The 12,344-nt window shown below is 47.0% G+C and overlaps 1 protein-coding gene across 1 annotated transcript in view; it reads right to left on the bottom strand.

Annotated features, from left to right (window-relative positions):
- CLNK (cytokine dependent hematopoietic cell linker) overlaps positions 1-12,344 on the bottom strand; it is a 164,949-nt gene that overhangs the window by 58,757 nt on the left and 93,848 nt on the right. The window contains exons 5-7 of the mRNA XM_047856125.1: positions 8,364-8,398; positions 3,186-3,330; positions 1,889-1,995 (exon numbers count right to left, since the gene is read on the bottom strand). Of these exons, the coding sequence (XP_047712081.1) occupies positions 1,889-1,995; positions 3,186-3,330; positions 8,364-8,398 (287 nt within the window). The remainder of the gene's footprint in view (positions 1-1,888; positions 1,996-3,185; positions 3,331-8,363; positions 8,399-12,344) is intronic.

Here is a 12,344-nt window from a genome sequence, read left to right as displayed (position 1 = left end):
AGGGTAAGAGGCGCAAAGAGCTCATAAAAGTTGGAGCTGATAGAATGGGGCTTAGAATGCTCACCTTGCAAGGGCATTTTAAGGATTAAGTGTCATTCATTCATTCTTGTCTCTGTTCGGGAACACCTTCCTTGACTACCCTTACCCTGCTTTAATTGTTTTTTTTCTTTTTTCAAAGCACTATTACTTAACATATTGCCTATTATTTGTTTATTTGTTTATTACCAGTCTCCTCCCACCAGTATGTAAGTTTCATGAGCGCAGGGCTTTGGTTATTTACCAATGCATACCAGAGGTTATCACTGTGTCTGGTCCGTGGCAGACACACAACACATATTTCTTGAATGAATTTGTTGAATGAATGATTAAAATTCAGCTTTGTGCCTGTGTAAGGCAGAAGTGTTCAATATTTCATCCCTCCTCTTGCTCTCTCAAAGTCTACTGGATGTGCTCTGGGTAAATGGCATGGCGTGGTAATATTTGTACTTTCCTTTGCTTATCAATATTAACAGAAGCCCTCAAGTTAAATAGATAGACAGTGTGAACAAATAATGCACAAGGAAGAATGCGCCATAAATATTTAAAAGCATGCTCGCATTCACTAATAAACGTGGCACAAATGAAAAAAGAACAGAACACTGAAGTCCCTTTAAAATATGATTAGTAAAGTAATAGCCAGTTTTGGTGGGAGTCCTGTGAGGTGCACATTCTCATATCGGGCTTTTGGGAGGGTCAGTTGAAACCATTTTTCAGGAAAGAAATTTCATCATGTGTACCAAAGCCTTTAAAATGTTTTCACTCAATGGTTAAGTACAATAATTAAAAATCCCATAATGGGGTATGATATATCTCAAAAGATTATGCTGTTAATACTTGATTATCACATGGGAAATTATTTTATAACCAGAACTTGATAGGAAAAGGAAAAAAGGCAGATATTCTACGCAGGGACTCTCTTGCATGGAATATATCTGCCCAGAGAATACGGACATGAAATCTAGCACGGTGCCATGACTGATTGCCCTGCAACTCCATGGGTGATTCATTCGTATTTTATGCATTTCTGCATTAAGGAAAGAAGCATTAGCAAAAGCATTATTAAAAATGAAATTCTAGGGGCGCCTGGGTGGCTCAGTCGGTTGAGCGACTGACTTCAACTCAGGTCATGATCTCACGGTTGGTGAGTTCGAGCTCCACGTCTGGCTCTGTGCTGACAGCTCGGAGCCTGGAGCCTGCTTTGGATTCTGTGTCTCCCTCTCTCTCTGCCCCTCCCCCACTCATGTTCTATCTCTCTCTGTCTCAGAAATAAACATTAAAAAAATTTTAATAAAAAAATAATAAAAATGAAATTCTATATATGTGTGTAGAGCATTTGTATTTACAGGATTTTTTTTTTCATGGATTTCTTGTTTGTGGTTTCCAAACAGACTTTTGAAGTAAAGCACAGTAGGGATTTTTATTCCTGTTTAATGCACGAGGTCACAAAGGGGCTCAGAGACGTTTGACTTACTTCTTACCGCTCACTTACCAGCAGGCAACATCAGGCCTGCAATCTGGGCAAAATGATATATTATTATTAACAAGGTCTGATTTCAAACTCTGCTTCTGGAAAAGGGGACCAGCATCAGGGGACGAGCGATGCCTGTGAAAATTCCTCACTCTGATGCCTCACAGAAAACCTTCCCAGGTGCAAGTTCTCCTCCCTTCTTGGTGCTCATTCCCCAGGACCATGATCTCAGTAGGGGTCTGAGCCGGTTCCCCTGCACCTCACTGAGCCCACTTTGCTCATCACCTCGCAAGATGCCTTGGGAATGAGCGACGGGGACGCCCCTGGCTGCCAGGAATTGCCCTGCCCACGTTTGGTTCATACAGTCAAGCCTTTACTCACTTCTTCCAGCCCCATCCGTGTGTGCCAGTGTTGGCCCTCCGTGGGGACGGAGGGCTGGGCGTCCAAGGAAAAGGGAGTGTCCATCATATCCTTGAAATAGCGCGTATCTGTGAAAAGAGAAAAATTCAAAGTCATACCCTACGTAGATTCAGCACATCGCAATGTACAAAATACGTGCGCATCGACAAACGTGTTGAATGCCTACGACCTAGGCATGAGGAAAGAAGTTCTTCCACTGGGTAGATTAGGAGACCGAAGCCTGAGGAGGAGGAGGATGTGGTCCAAAGCCCAGAGTCTGGACTTGAACACCCTTCACTCTCTCAGCCCCTGGAAACTCCTGCTCTCCCTTCGAGCTCTGTGTTGTGTCATGACCTTCGCAAATCTTCCCGGATCCCACCCACCAACACCCACCCTTCGTTTCTCCTTTCTATATTATACACCTCACCCTTTCATATTTATCTGTTGGTCTTTCTGCATCTGCCTCTAGGCTGTGACCTTCCTGAGAGTGTGGATCATGCTTTGTCTTTGTGTCGCGTGATCCTTCCTAACACAGTAACTGCACCCTGCAGATACGCACTCGGTAATCGCTTGTTGAGTGGATGAAAAAAAAGGGGTTTCATCGCTATTTCCAAGGTGGTTCTTTCCAGAGGAGCTTCTGTAGACTCTTTTCCATGGGCCGGGCCCTCAGAAATCACAAGTACTTCCTCTTTTCCCTTACAGCCCTGCGCTATATCCACGATTCAGAGAGCTTGCGAAGGCCGCCCGGGGTGCCCCAGTTAGAAAGGCGCAAGGATGGATGGGAAATTATGTCTTCCTTACTCTTAAAAAGCTGAGCTCTGCTGCTAGGTCCTGGTGCTACGTCTACGCTGGCTACCTGCAAAACGAGTCAACCAAGTTCAAAATCCTTCCCTTTCGCCCTGCTGCTCATTATGCAAGCTCTGTGTTAACACTTTCCATGCCGCCCACGGCCCTGCCTGTCCACCCTCTCCCTGCTGTGCTCCTCCATTGTTCCCGGGACTCAAAAAGAGCATCTTGATAATAACAACCGATAGCTATAGAGCTCTGACTCTGTGCCCCTGGTGAGAACTCGAAAGAACCCTTGGAGGGTAAGTTGTGTTACCACGAACACTACTTTCAGGTAGAGAGAATGGTTTCTATAGGCTCGCTCGAGGTCCCACAGTTAGGAAGCCACGGAGGCAGGATTTTCATAGAGTTGTTTCATTCAGAATCGGCTCTAATTACTGTGCCGCGTCGCATCATGGACGTGCATTCTCGGACTTTAGGCCCCAGATGTTACCTGCATATTCAGATTCCTTTATAGGCCTGGCTGGTAAAATTTTTATCGTTCGCCCTGCCTCTACCATACGAAGTTCTGGGTCTTCATAGTCGCCATCTCTGAGGTCTTTTGCTCCCTCCAGGCCCGTTGCAGCAGACTTTCTTTCCTACGCAGGAGGGAACATTTGAGTAAGTCAAGGGAAGGTACGGTCGTGACAAAGGTTGCGGGCTGCGGTGCTAGCGAGGGGAGTGGTACGGATTCTCTGAGCTGGGGGTGAAACATTTCAGAGGCTGGGGTCTGGGGCAGTTAAAGTCTCGGGGTAGGCAGAATCCTGAAGATGTCCTCACATATTCCCATCCTTGGTTATTCAATCAAAGAATCTGGGGGCTGCTGTGAAGGGACACTGAGGGTGCAATTAAGATGTCTAACCAGCTGTCTTTAAAATAGGAAGATTATCCTGAAGCACCTGAGTGGCCCGATGGTAATCACACGAGCCTCTCCAAGCAGAAAAGGGATCTACTTGCAGGTGATATGATCGTGTATGTAGAAAATTCCAAGGAACCCACTAAAAAATTATTAGAGCCAATAAGCAATTCAGCAAGGTGTCAGGATACACGATCAACACACAAGTTTCAGTTGTATTTCTACACAGTAGTAATGAGCTCCGAGTCTGAACACTGGGGATGGCAGGATGGGGTACCCCTTGGCAAGAGATGTAATCGTCCTCAAAGAAATTCTGGAATCTGCACCTGTGTGTTGGGACCTGAATTCAGCACTGTGCCGTGTCTCAGCCCGGACACTAATCTCCGTGATCTTTCATACAGTAAGATCCCTCGTTCCACTCAGACTCCAAATGGCTATGACTATGAATAATAGGTCCCGTAACGAGAGATTTTCATGCGCAGCCCCCAGCGCAGCCCTCAAATGTGAGAGCCTATATCTTTCTTTTACATATATAGAAACTGGGAATGGTGGCTTCTGAAAGCCACACACAGGTCCTCGGTGCCATTGCTGGGCAGTGCTAGGTCTTTGAGCACATCCACACCGGAACCCGACACCAGGTATTCAAATCGTTCTGAGCCCGAGATGAAGGGCGAAGAATCTGGGGCATTCCTTGTGTCGCCACACCCATGATTCTGCCTTTGAACCAGTTAGCGCCATGGCGAACCGTGGGAGCCTGGGCTCAGATCCCGAGTTTGTTAAGTTCCTTTGTTACCCTGGAGAGAGCCTTTCTTCCCAGCCAATCTCTGCCACACTATGTGACTTGGGCAGCACACTAACTTTCTCTGGACTCCCAATTACTTTGTAGTCAAAGATTAAAGACTTAAAGTTCCTGCTTTATAGTTTAACTATATCTGGCTTTCTTTTCTTTTCTTCTTTCTTTCTTTCTTTTTTTCTTTCTCTCTTTCATCTTCCTTTCTTTTTTTCTTTCTTTTGCACATAGTAGATTCTTCATATAGGCTTATTAACTAAGCAGGTACATAAAATAACAGATTTTACCTAGATTTAGGGTGTAATTATTTCTTGAGTATGATTTAAAATTTTTCATTGATACTGTAATTTCTCCAGTGACCGAGACATCTTTGTTAGAGGCCACTTCAAATTTATGTTTGAATGAGATGATTCTCTACACACCCACGAATACAAGTACCCATAGTTATAGAGTGACTTTGGCAACTAGAAGTTAAATGAGACAAAACAGGTAAAACTTTGAGCAAAATGCTGGGTGGTGAGAACTGACTCAATAAATAGTAGCTATAGGGGTGCCTGGGTGGCTCAGTCGACTTCGGCTCAGGTCGTGATCTCACCACTCGTGGGTTTGAGCCCCAGGTCAGGCTCTGTGCTGACAGCTCGGAGCCTAGAGCCTGCTTCGGATTCTATGTCTCCCTCTCTCTCTCTCTCTCTGCCCCTCCCCTTCTCGTGCTCTGTCTCTCTCTCAAAAATAAACATTAAAAATTAAGAAAAATAAATAGTAGTTATAAATATTTCTGTGACTGCCATATAATAATGGCAATTGAAGAAATTCAGAGATAAAGCAAGGCCACCAGTTCTCCTCTTAAAGCCTCTCTAACATTTGTTGAGGGCTGTATATGTGCTACGCACTTTATGTACTTTGTTTTGTTATATTAGTACAACAATCCAGGGGGTGGTTTTATTATAGTGGATGGACATGGAATTAAAAGCTTGCATTTTATTTATTTATACATATTTTTAAGATTTTTTAAATGTTTACTTATTTTTGAGAGAGAGAGAGAGAGAGCAAACAGGGAAGGAGTGGAGAGAGAAGGAGACACAGAATGCGAAGCAGGCTCCAGGCTCTGAGCTGTCAGCATAGGGCCTGACGCGGGGCTTGAACTCACAACCTCAAGATCATGACCTGAGCCGAAGTCGATGGCCAACAGACTGAGCCACTCAGGCGCCCCTAGAGGCTTGCGTTTTGAATTCCATCTCTTATATTCCAGTTCTCTGGTTGCTTACCAGCCCCAAGACAAGTGTATGACTTCTGCTGTCATTGCTCTATCAAAGCAGTTTGGTAAAAGTAAAGACAATGTCCACGATGGGCCCTATTTTCGGCCAAGCAGCAGTGCCGTGGGGACTCACCAGGCCCTTGTCTGGAAGGCTTTTGGGGCTCTACTTTGAAACTGCTTATTTGATGCGAGGGTGCAGAATGCAATTTAGTAAGTCCGTGTTCTCCCCAGGACGGAGTAAAGAAGGAGGTGAGCTCCCTGAAGACACAGCGTGCTGCCCTTGATTCCCACCCGCGCACTCCTAGAAGGAGAGTGAGGCTTGAGTCCTGCAAGAACTGAGGACTCGGGCAAGTTATGAAGTTATAACATTCAAGGAGCTCAGGTGCAAGAGACCAGGGACCAGCACAGTGACCTGGGAGCAGGAACAGGATAGAAGTGGAGAGCTTGGTGACCCAAAGGAAAGAGGTGAAGTCACTGAGCTTAGTTCGAGTGGGGCCGTTTGCATGGTTGTATTGATACTGTGCCCCTAGCAACCAGGCATTACAGCTATGAAACCCCGCCTCCTTGGTCTGGTCTCTGGAGGCAAGCAGGGCTTAGACTGGGAATTCTTGGATGGGGAAACCAGGGAGGACTGGTCTGCCCAGGGACAGCATGGACCCAGGATGGAGCCACCCACTTCCAGATCTAAACTGTGGGCTCACTTTATGACCGGGGGGAGGTTTACTTAACCCCCCTGACTCGCATGCTCAATCTGTAAATTGGAGATTTACGAGTAGGCTAAACCTACTTTATTTGATTGTAGTCAGAGATTAATTGGGTAAAAAGTATATAAAGATTCTACTTTGACACCTGCCCATGACAGGAGCTCAGGACATGGTAGATCCCTTTCCTCTAGATGATGTAATGCGTTTCAGTAGAGCGGAGCACCCAGGGCAAAGCAAAGCTGACAGGAGGGGAACCCAAGGGCATGTCACAAGTGACCTGGCTACATGGGGGGGGGGGGGTGTGGGGAGGTGGCTGAGATGTTCTCCCCGGGAAGTGAATACAGAAGTGAATTCTGAACTGAAGCAACCTCTTTAGGGATTTGACCGCTGGACATTTGTTGCAAGGGCATCATTTATATACTGTTATGGCAACCACCAAGACCTCGCAGAGCGCAGTCTCTTTGGGAAATCTTGGACCTGCTGGAAGAATCTGAGACGGGGTCCATCTTTAATCTAGTTGCCTTGCTAGACTTTGTGGGGCAGGGCACAGAGGGACACCAGGAGGGACAGGAACCATCCATGCCAGACCCGGAGAAGCTTGCTCCCAGAACCAAATATAAATATTGTGGTTTATCTCTTTCCGGAATGAGAAAGAGGCAGAATTTTATTTTTATTTTATTTTATTTTATTTTATTTTAATTTTTTTTATTTTTAAATGTTTATTTTATTTTGAGAGAGAGAGAGCATGTGCGCAAGCAGGAGAGGGGCAGAGAGAGAGAGGGAGAGAGAGAATCCCAAGTAGGCTCCATGCTTAGTGGGGAGCCTGACTTGGGGCTTGATCCCCCTGGCCATGGGATCATGACCTGAGTCTAAATCAAGAGTTAGATGCTTAACTGAGTGAGCCATCCAGGCACCTTAGAATTTTATTTTAAATATAATGAGTTACATCTATTTATCCATTAATCTGTCTACTATCTATGTACTGCCAATCGCAAGGGATCTTTACTAAAAACTCCTGTTTTCCGTCCATAAACCTCCTACTTTATAAAATATTTTGTGATTGATTGATTGATATTGTGTGTGTGTGTGTGTGTCCTGGGGTGACCATCCATAGCTTCAATTTGATTCTTAAAAAAGTATGTCAAACAATAAAGAACCAAAGATTTTACAGGCAGATTCTCTCTCTCTTTCTGTCTCTCATCTATCTCTACCTAGTCCCTATATCCTATCTACAGATATAACATATCTATCTCTAGATATGTTAGTTAGAACTATTTAAATTATATACAATTTGGGGTGCCTGGGTGGCTCAGTCAGTTGAGCGTCCCACTTTGGTACAGGTCATGATCTCACGGTCTGTGAATTCAAGCGCTGCGTTGGGCTCTGTGCGGACAGCTCAGAGCCTGGAGCCTGCTTTGGATTCTGTGTCTCCCTCTCTCTCTGCTCCTCCCCCACTCACTCTCTGTGTCTCTCTGTTTCTCAAAAATAAACATTAAAAAAAATTAAAAAATTAATTATATACAATTTAACAATAAAATTATTTATAACTTTAGATAGCTGAGTTCATGTTATAAATTTTAAATTTTATTCCATTATGAAACTGCTTTGTAAATATTCTTAATGGCTTCATAATATGAATATGTCATAATATATTCAATGGTTTTTTTCCTATTGAATATTTAGAACGATTCCAGGGTTTCCATTAAATTTTTTTTTTATGTTTATTTATTTCTGAGAGAGAGAGAGAGAGAGAGAGAGAGCAGGAGAAGGGCAGAGAGAGAGGGAGACACAGAATCTGAAGCAGGCTCCATCCAGGCTCTGAGCTGTCAGCACGGAGCCCCACGTGGGGCTTGAACCCAGGAACTGCGAGACCACGACCTGAGCTCAAGTCGGAAGCTCAACCGACCGAGCCACCCAGGCGCCCCATGTTGTTGTTTTTAAATTCGCCAAGTCCCCTGGTTGACAAAAAGCCGCTCGCTTTGTAAATTTCAAAGACCAACAAGCAGGTAGGGGAGGTGGCTACTTACACAGGGAGGAGGCTCCTCAGTATTCAGGTACTGGCCTGCCAACAAAAGAGCCAACATTACTGCAAAACACAGAAAAGAGCGGCCCTTGTGTTTCTCCAGAAATCTCGGGCTCGTTCCCGTTAATTCCTCCTGATGGCGCTTGCCTAAAACGCAATGTGAATGACGTACTTCTCATTCCATCTGCTGTTCTTGCAAAGCAGGGGCGATGAGGAAGGAGGCTAGACAATCAAATGCAAACTGGGAAGGCTCGCTCCTTCTACCGCAGGTCAGCATTAGGTTAGAAGGACTCCCCCCCCCCCCCCCCCCCCCCCAGATACGCCAGGTCACGTCTCTGCAGCATCTGGGCCAATGAAGACGCTTACTCCCCCCTCTACACCCTCTGGCACGCACACTGCCTTTGCTGTGACCTGCCATCCGTCCATCTCCTTGAACAGACCGGAGAAATTTCGAGGGCAGGGGACAGGTCTACTCCCTCGTCTGTCCCCAGCTCCAGGCACAGAGCCCAACACTGAACAGATGAGTTCTTGACAGACATTTGCTGAACGAGGATTGTTCATGTGAGATTTCTCAACGCTCACGCCCCTCGCTGGGGTTGTTTTATGCAAGGCCTGCCTGAAGGTCACGTAGCGCACAATCCATACTCTGCTTTAAACTCTGCGCTCAGGTGACACAGAGCCACGAAGAGCAGCTCACACGATCTGCGGGATTATTTTGCTTCCTCTAGACTTAATTTTCCTAAATTGCATTATAGCGTCCCGCTGTTGGTCTGCACCGAGGAACACGGTAAGCAGAAAATGTTCTTATCACATCCTCTTTATTAGCCCACATGTGAGAAGTTTCTAGTGGGTCCCAGGAGCTGCGTGCTTCTCAGCAACTGGTTCGCTGTGATTTAATGGAAAACACCAATTCCGTAAGAGGTCATACGTCCCTTCCTCCTGTTAAGAATCTCAGGGCAAATGTCTGGCCTGGGTCCAAGGCACGTCGAGGACCGCGGTCTGATGTGTGTTTCTGCATCTTGGCCTGGCCTTCGTCGTGCTCTTAGCCTTTTGCCCTTTCACCCTGAATTCTCTTTCCATACCAAAATAATGCAATTAATAGCTGGGAATTTGTGTCAGCATGCCCAGGCCTTGTGTAGAGCGGAATGTGTAAATTAAGGAAAGTTTGGCTCAGTGAAAACACAGCTCTCTGGAATTTGCTCAGGACCGGTGCATCGGGGAGGTGGTAACCAGCCAGAGCTAATCTCCTTGAGATAATGAGGAAGGAGGTGCAGGGATCTGACTGCACCTGCTGCCAGCCCCAGCCCAGCCTGGTGGTATGGCTCACAGCTACCACTGTCCTAAGGCACGGATGATGCCTTCCTCTCCCAGCACAATCATACCCACACTGAGAGCGCTGGTGAAGAAACGCACAGCATTTCCAGCCCCACAGAGCCATCCGTACTCTCTCATGAATTGAGTTAAATTAATAAGGTCATCCATAGAAGCCAGTTGGCCTGGAAGGAGCAAGTGAGCACCAAACTTTGGGGGATCTCCGCCGGCCCATGTGATCTAGTCTGATTCTACTGTCTGATTCAGAGCTCGATGTCACTTCCTTATAGGAAATTGGCCTCATTGAACACGGCCATTATAGCGACATCCCCACAGAGAGCCGTAGGATTGGTCTCTCCTTTCACGAGCCTGCAGCCCCAGACTCTCCTGGATCCCCCAAATATGTTTCATGCCACTTCTGAGTCTTTGCTGGTGTCGATTCCACCTGGGGTCCCCACCTCCTCTGCCCCCGCCTTCCATAATGCTCAGTGCCCTTTGAGATCCTCCTGGGGCTCGCCTCTCGGGCCACGCGGGGCTACTTTAATATCACTGAATTGTCAGAGCACTTATTTCCTGTGTTCCTTGCCGTGACACTTGGCAGCATTTGATTACTTCTTTGTTGTGATGTCCTCGGCCTTTCTTAGGGAAGGAATCGTTTTTATCTGCTGCAGTACCTACCTACCTGTGTTGCTAACGACGCAGTTTTGGAAATGCAATTATTAAAAAGCATAGTCTTAAAACTGTAAATCAGTTCACGTCACTCATGGCCCACGAGACGCGGTCCAGATTCCCTGCCGTGGCCCCCAGCCCCCAGCGTAGCCCGGTTCTTGCCCCCTCTCTAACTGTATCTCTTTCCAGTTTCTCCCTCACCTCTGAAATGGGCCACATCACCTTCTTTCCAAGTTTCTCCAGTATGCCAAGCTTCTTTTAACCTCAGAGATCAGCATGCACTGTGCCTCAGTCCAGAACATTCTTTCCTCGGCTCTGCCTGTGTCTGGGTCCTTTCCATCCATCAGATCAGATCTTAAATGTCATCTTCCTGGGGGGACACGCCCTGACCACCAATCTGAGGTAAAAGTTAAGGAGCATCTCTCCAGCCCGGGTCCTCACTACCTCAAACCCTGTCCTTGCATGGCTGTGAGGATGCTTCCTCTTCCTGTGGGCCCTCGGCTGGCACACACTTCCCACTGTCCCTTGCACTGGGTGGCTGTTGTTGAAATAAATAAACATAAACATGGCATGGTGCTGCGGCCGCTGGAACAGGTGGGGGCATGCGCTTCACTCCAGGATGATGCACTCGACCGTCTCCTTCTCTTGACCCTCCTGATGTCTTGTTCTTGCCCCGGGGCCTGGCTAGAGACAGAAGACCCCAAGGCCTTCAGGGATAATGGAAGCCACTGGGTTAAAGGGTTAAAGGAGAGCGAATCCCGAATGAGCGTTTGGGGAAAAGGCTTCCTTCAATCCACATTGGATTGTGATGTGAACAGGACATAAACCTTCATTTTATTACACTACTAACATTTATAGTTGATGCATTATAGATGTTAGCCCCTCCTGATTCATACACTCTTTTTTGGTCTCTGCATAGCATGTAGGAACAAAGCAAGCCAAAAATATGTTAGATAGTTACAGACGGTGGGTGCCTGCCTCCCCCAAGGCAGCGCAGAGATTTCAGGCCCTTGATCACTCCTGGAACCCAGGATATGGCAAGGGCATGGCGACTGCATAGTCGGCTGTGAAACACAGCGTGTGGTAAGGTGGACACCCTCCAGAACGGAGAACCCGTGGTAAACTGGAAATAGAACCTGACCTCCTCCCTGGCTGAGTGAGCTTCAGTTGGACACTCCCTCCTGCTGGCCCTGGACCCCCAACACAGAGGCACACCAAACCCTTCCAGGTCTTTGAGTCTTCCTGGAGCTGAAGGAGAGGCTGGTTCCTCAGAGAGAGCCATTTTATTAGAAGATGAAGGAAGTTTGCCCAGCAGCTTTCCCCATCATCATCCTGGAAGAGCTATACTCAAGTGTCCGTGGAGGGCAGTCCATCACCCACTGACACGAAACAGCTCCGGAGAACGACTGACTTCTGCGTTCCTCTCAAGGAAACAGCATCTTTTTACAAAAGACAATGTTCCCTTCGAGTTATTTTTAGAAGGGACGTGAAGGTGTAAGGCTCAGGGGCCCTCCCGACTCACGGAGGCAGTTACGCCAGCCTTGGGCTATCAGCGAGGACACCTCTTCTCGTGACTACAGAGGTATGATACAGGTGTATGGCCGGTGGCCATCAGGTTAAGGTCCCCTGACCACTTGCCTCTTGGGTGCTTTAAAGAAAAAAAAAAAAAAAGGAAAGAAAGCAAAACCTGAGCCTCAGTGCACACCAGTTACTTTCTGCACCAGTGTCTATGATGACATCTACACACACCGAGGTCTGCGACCCGCTGTTAGAAGCTCCGACTGCCTTCTGATAGGAGATGGGCCACGCGGGTCAGATATACTTAGAGAGAAGCTTGGACCATTTGCACGCGTAAACGCTTCCTTGAACGGAAGCCGCTGGGGGCCCCAGGCTTATACAATTTAGTGCCTCTACTGGGAAGGGGGGCTGGCTGTGTCCCCAAGGGCGGGCTCTATGGGAGGGTCGCATTCGAAGGAAACCACCTGAAACAATTCCCAGCAGGTCC

This window comes from Prionailurus viverrinus, chromosome B1, assembly GCF_022837055.1.
Source record: "Prionailurus viverrinus isolate Anna chromosome B1, UM_Priviv_1.0, whole genome shotgun sequence".
In the NCBI taxonomy this organism is placed as follows: domain Eukaryota; kingdom Metazoa; phylum Chordata; class Mammalia; order Carnivora; family Felidae; genus Prionailurus; species Prionailurus viverrinus.
This window is presented reverse-complemented; position numbering and strand designations above follow the sequence as displayed.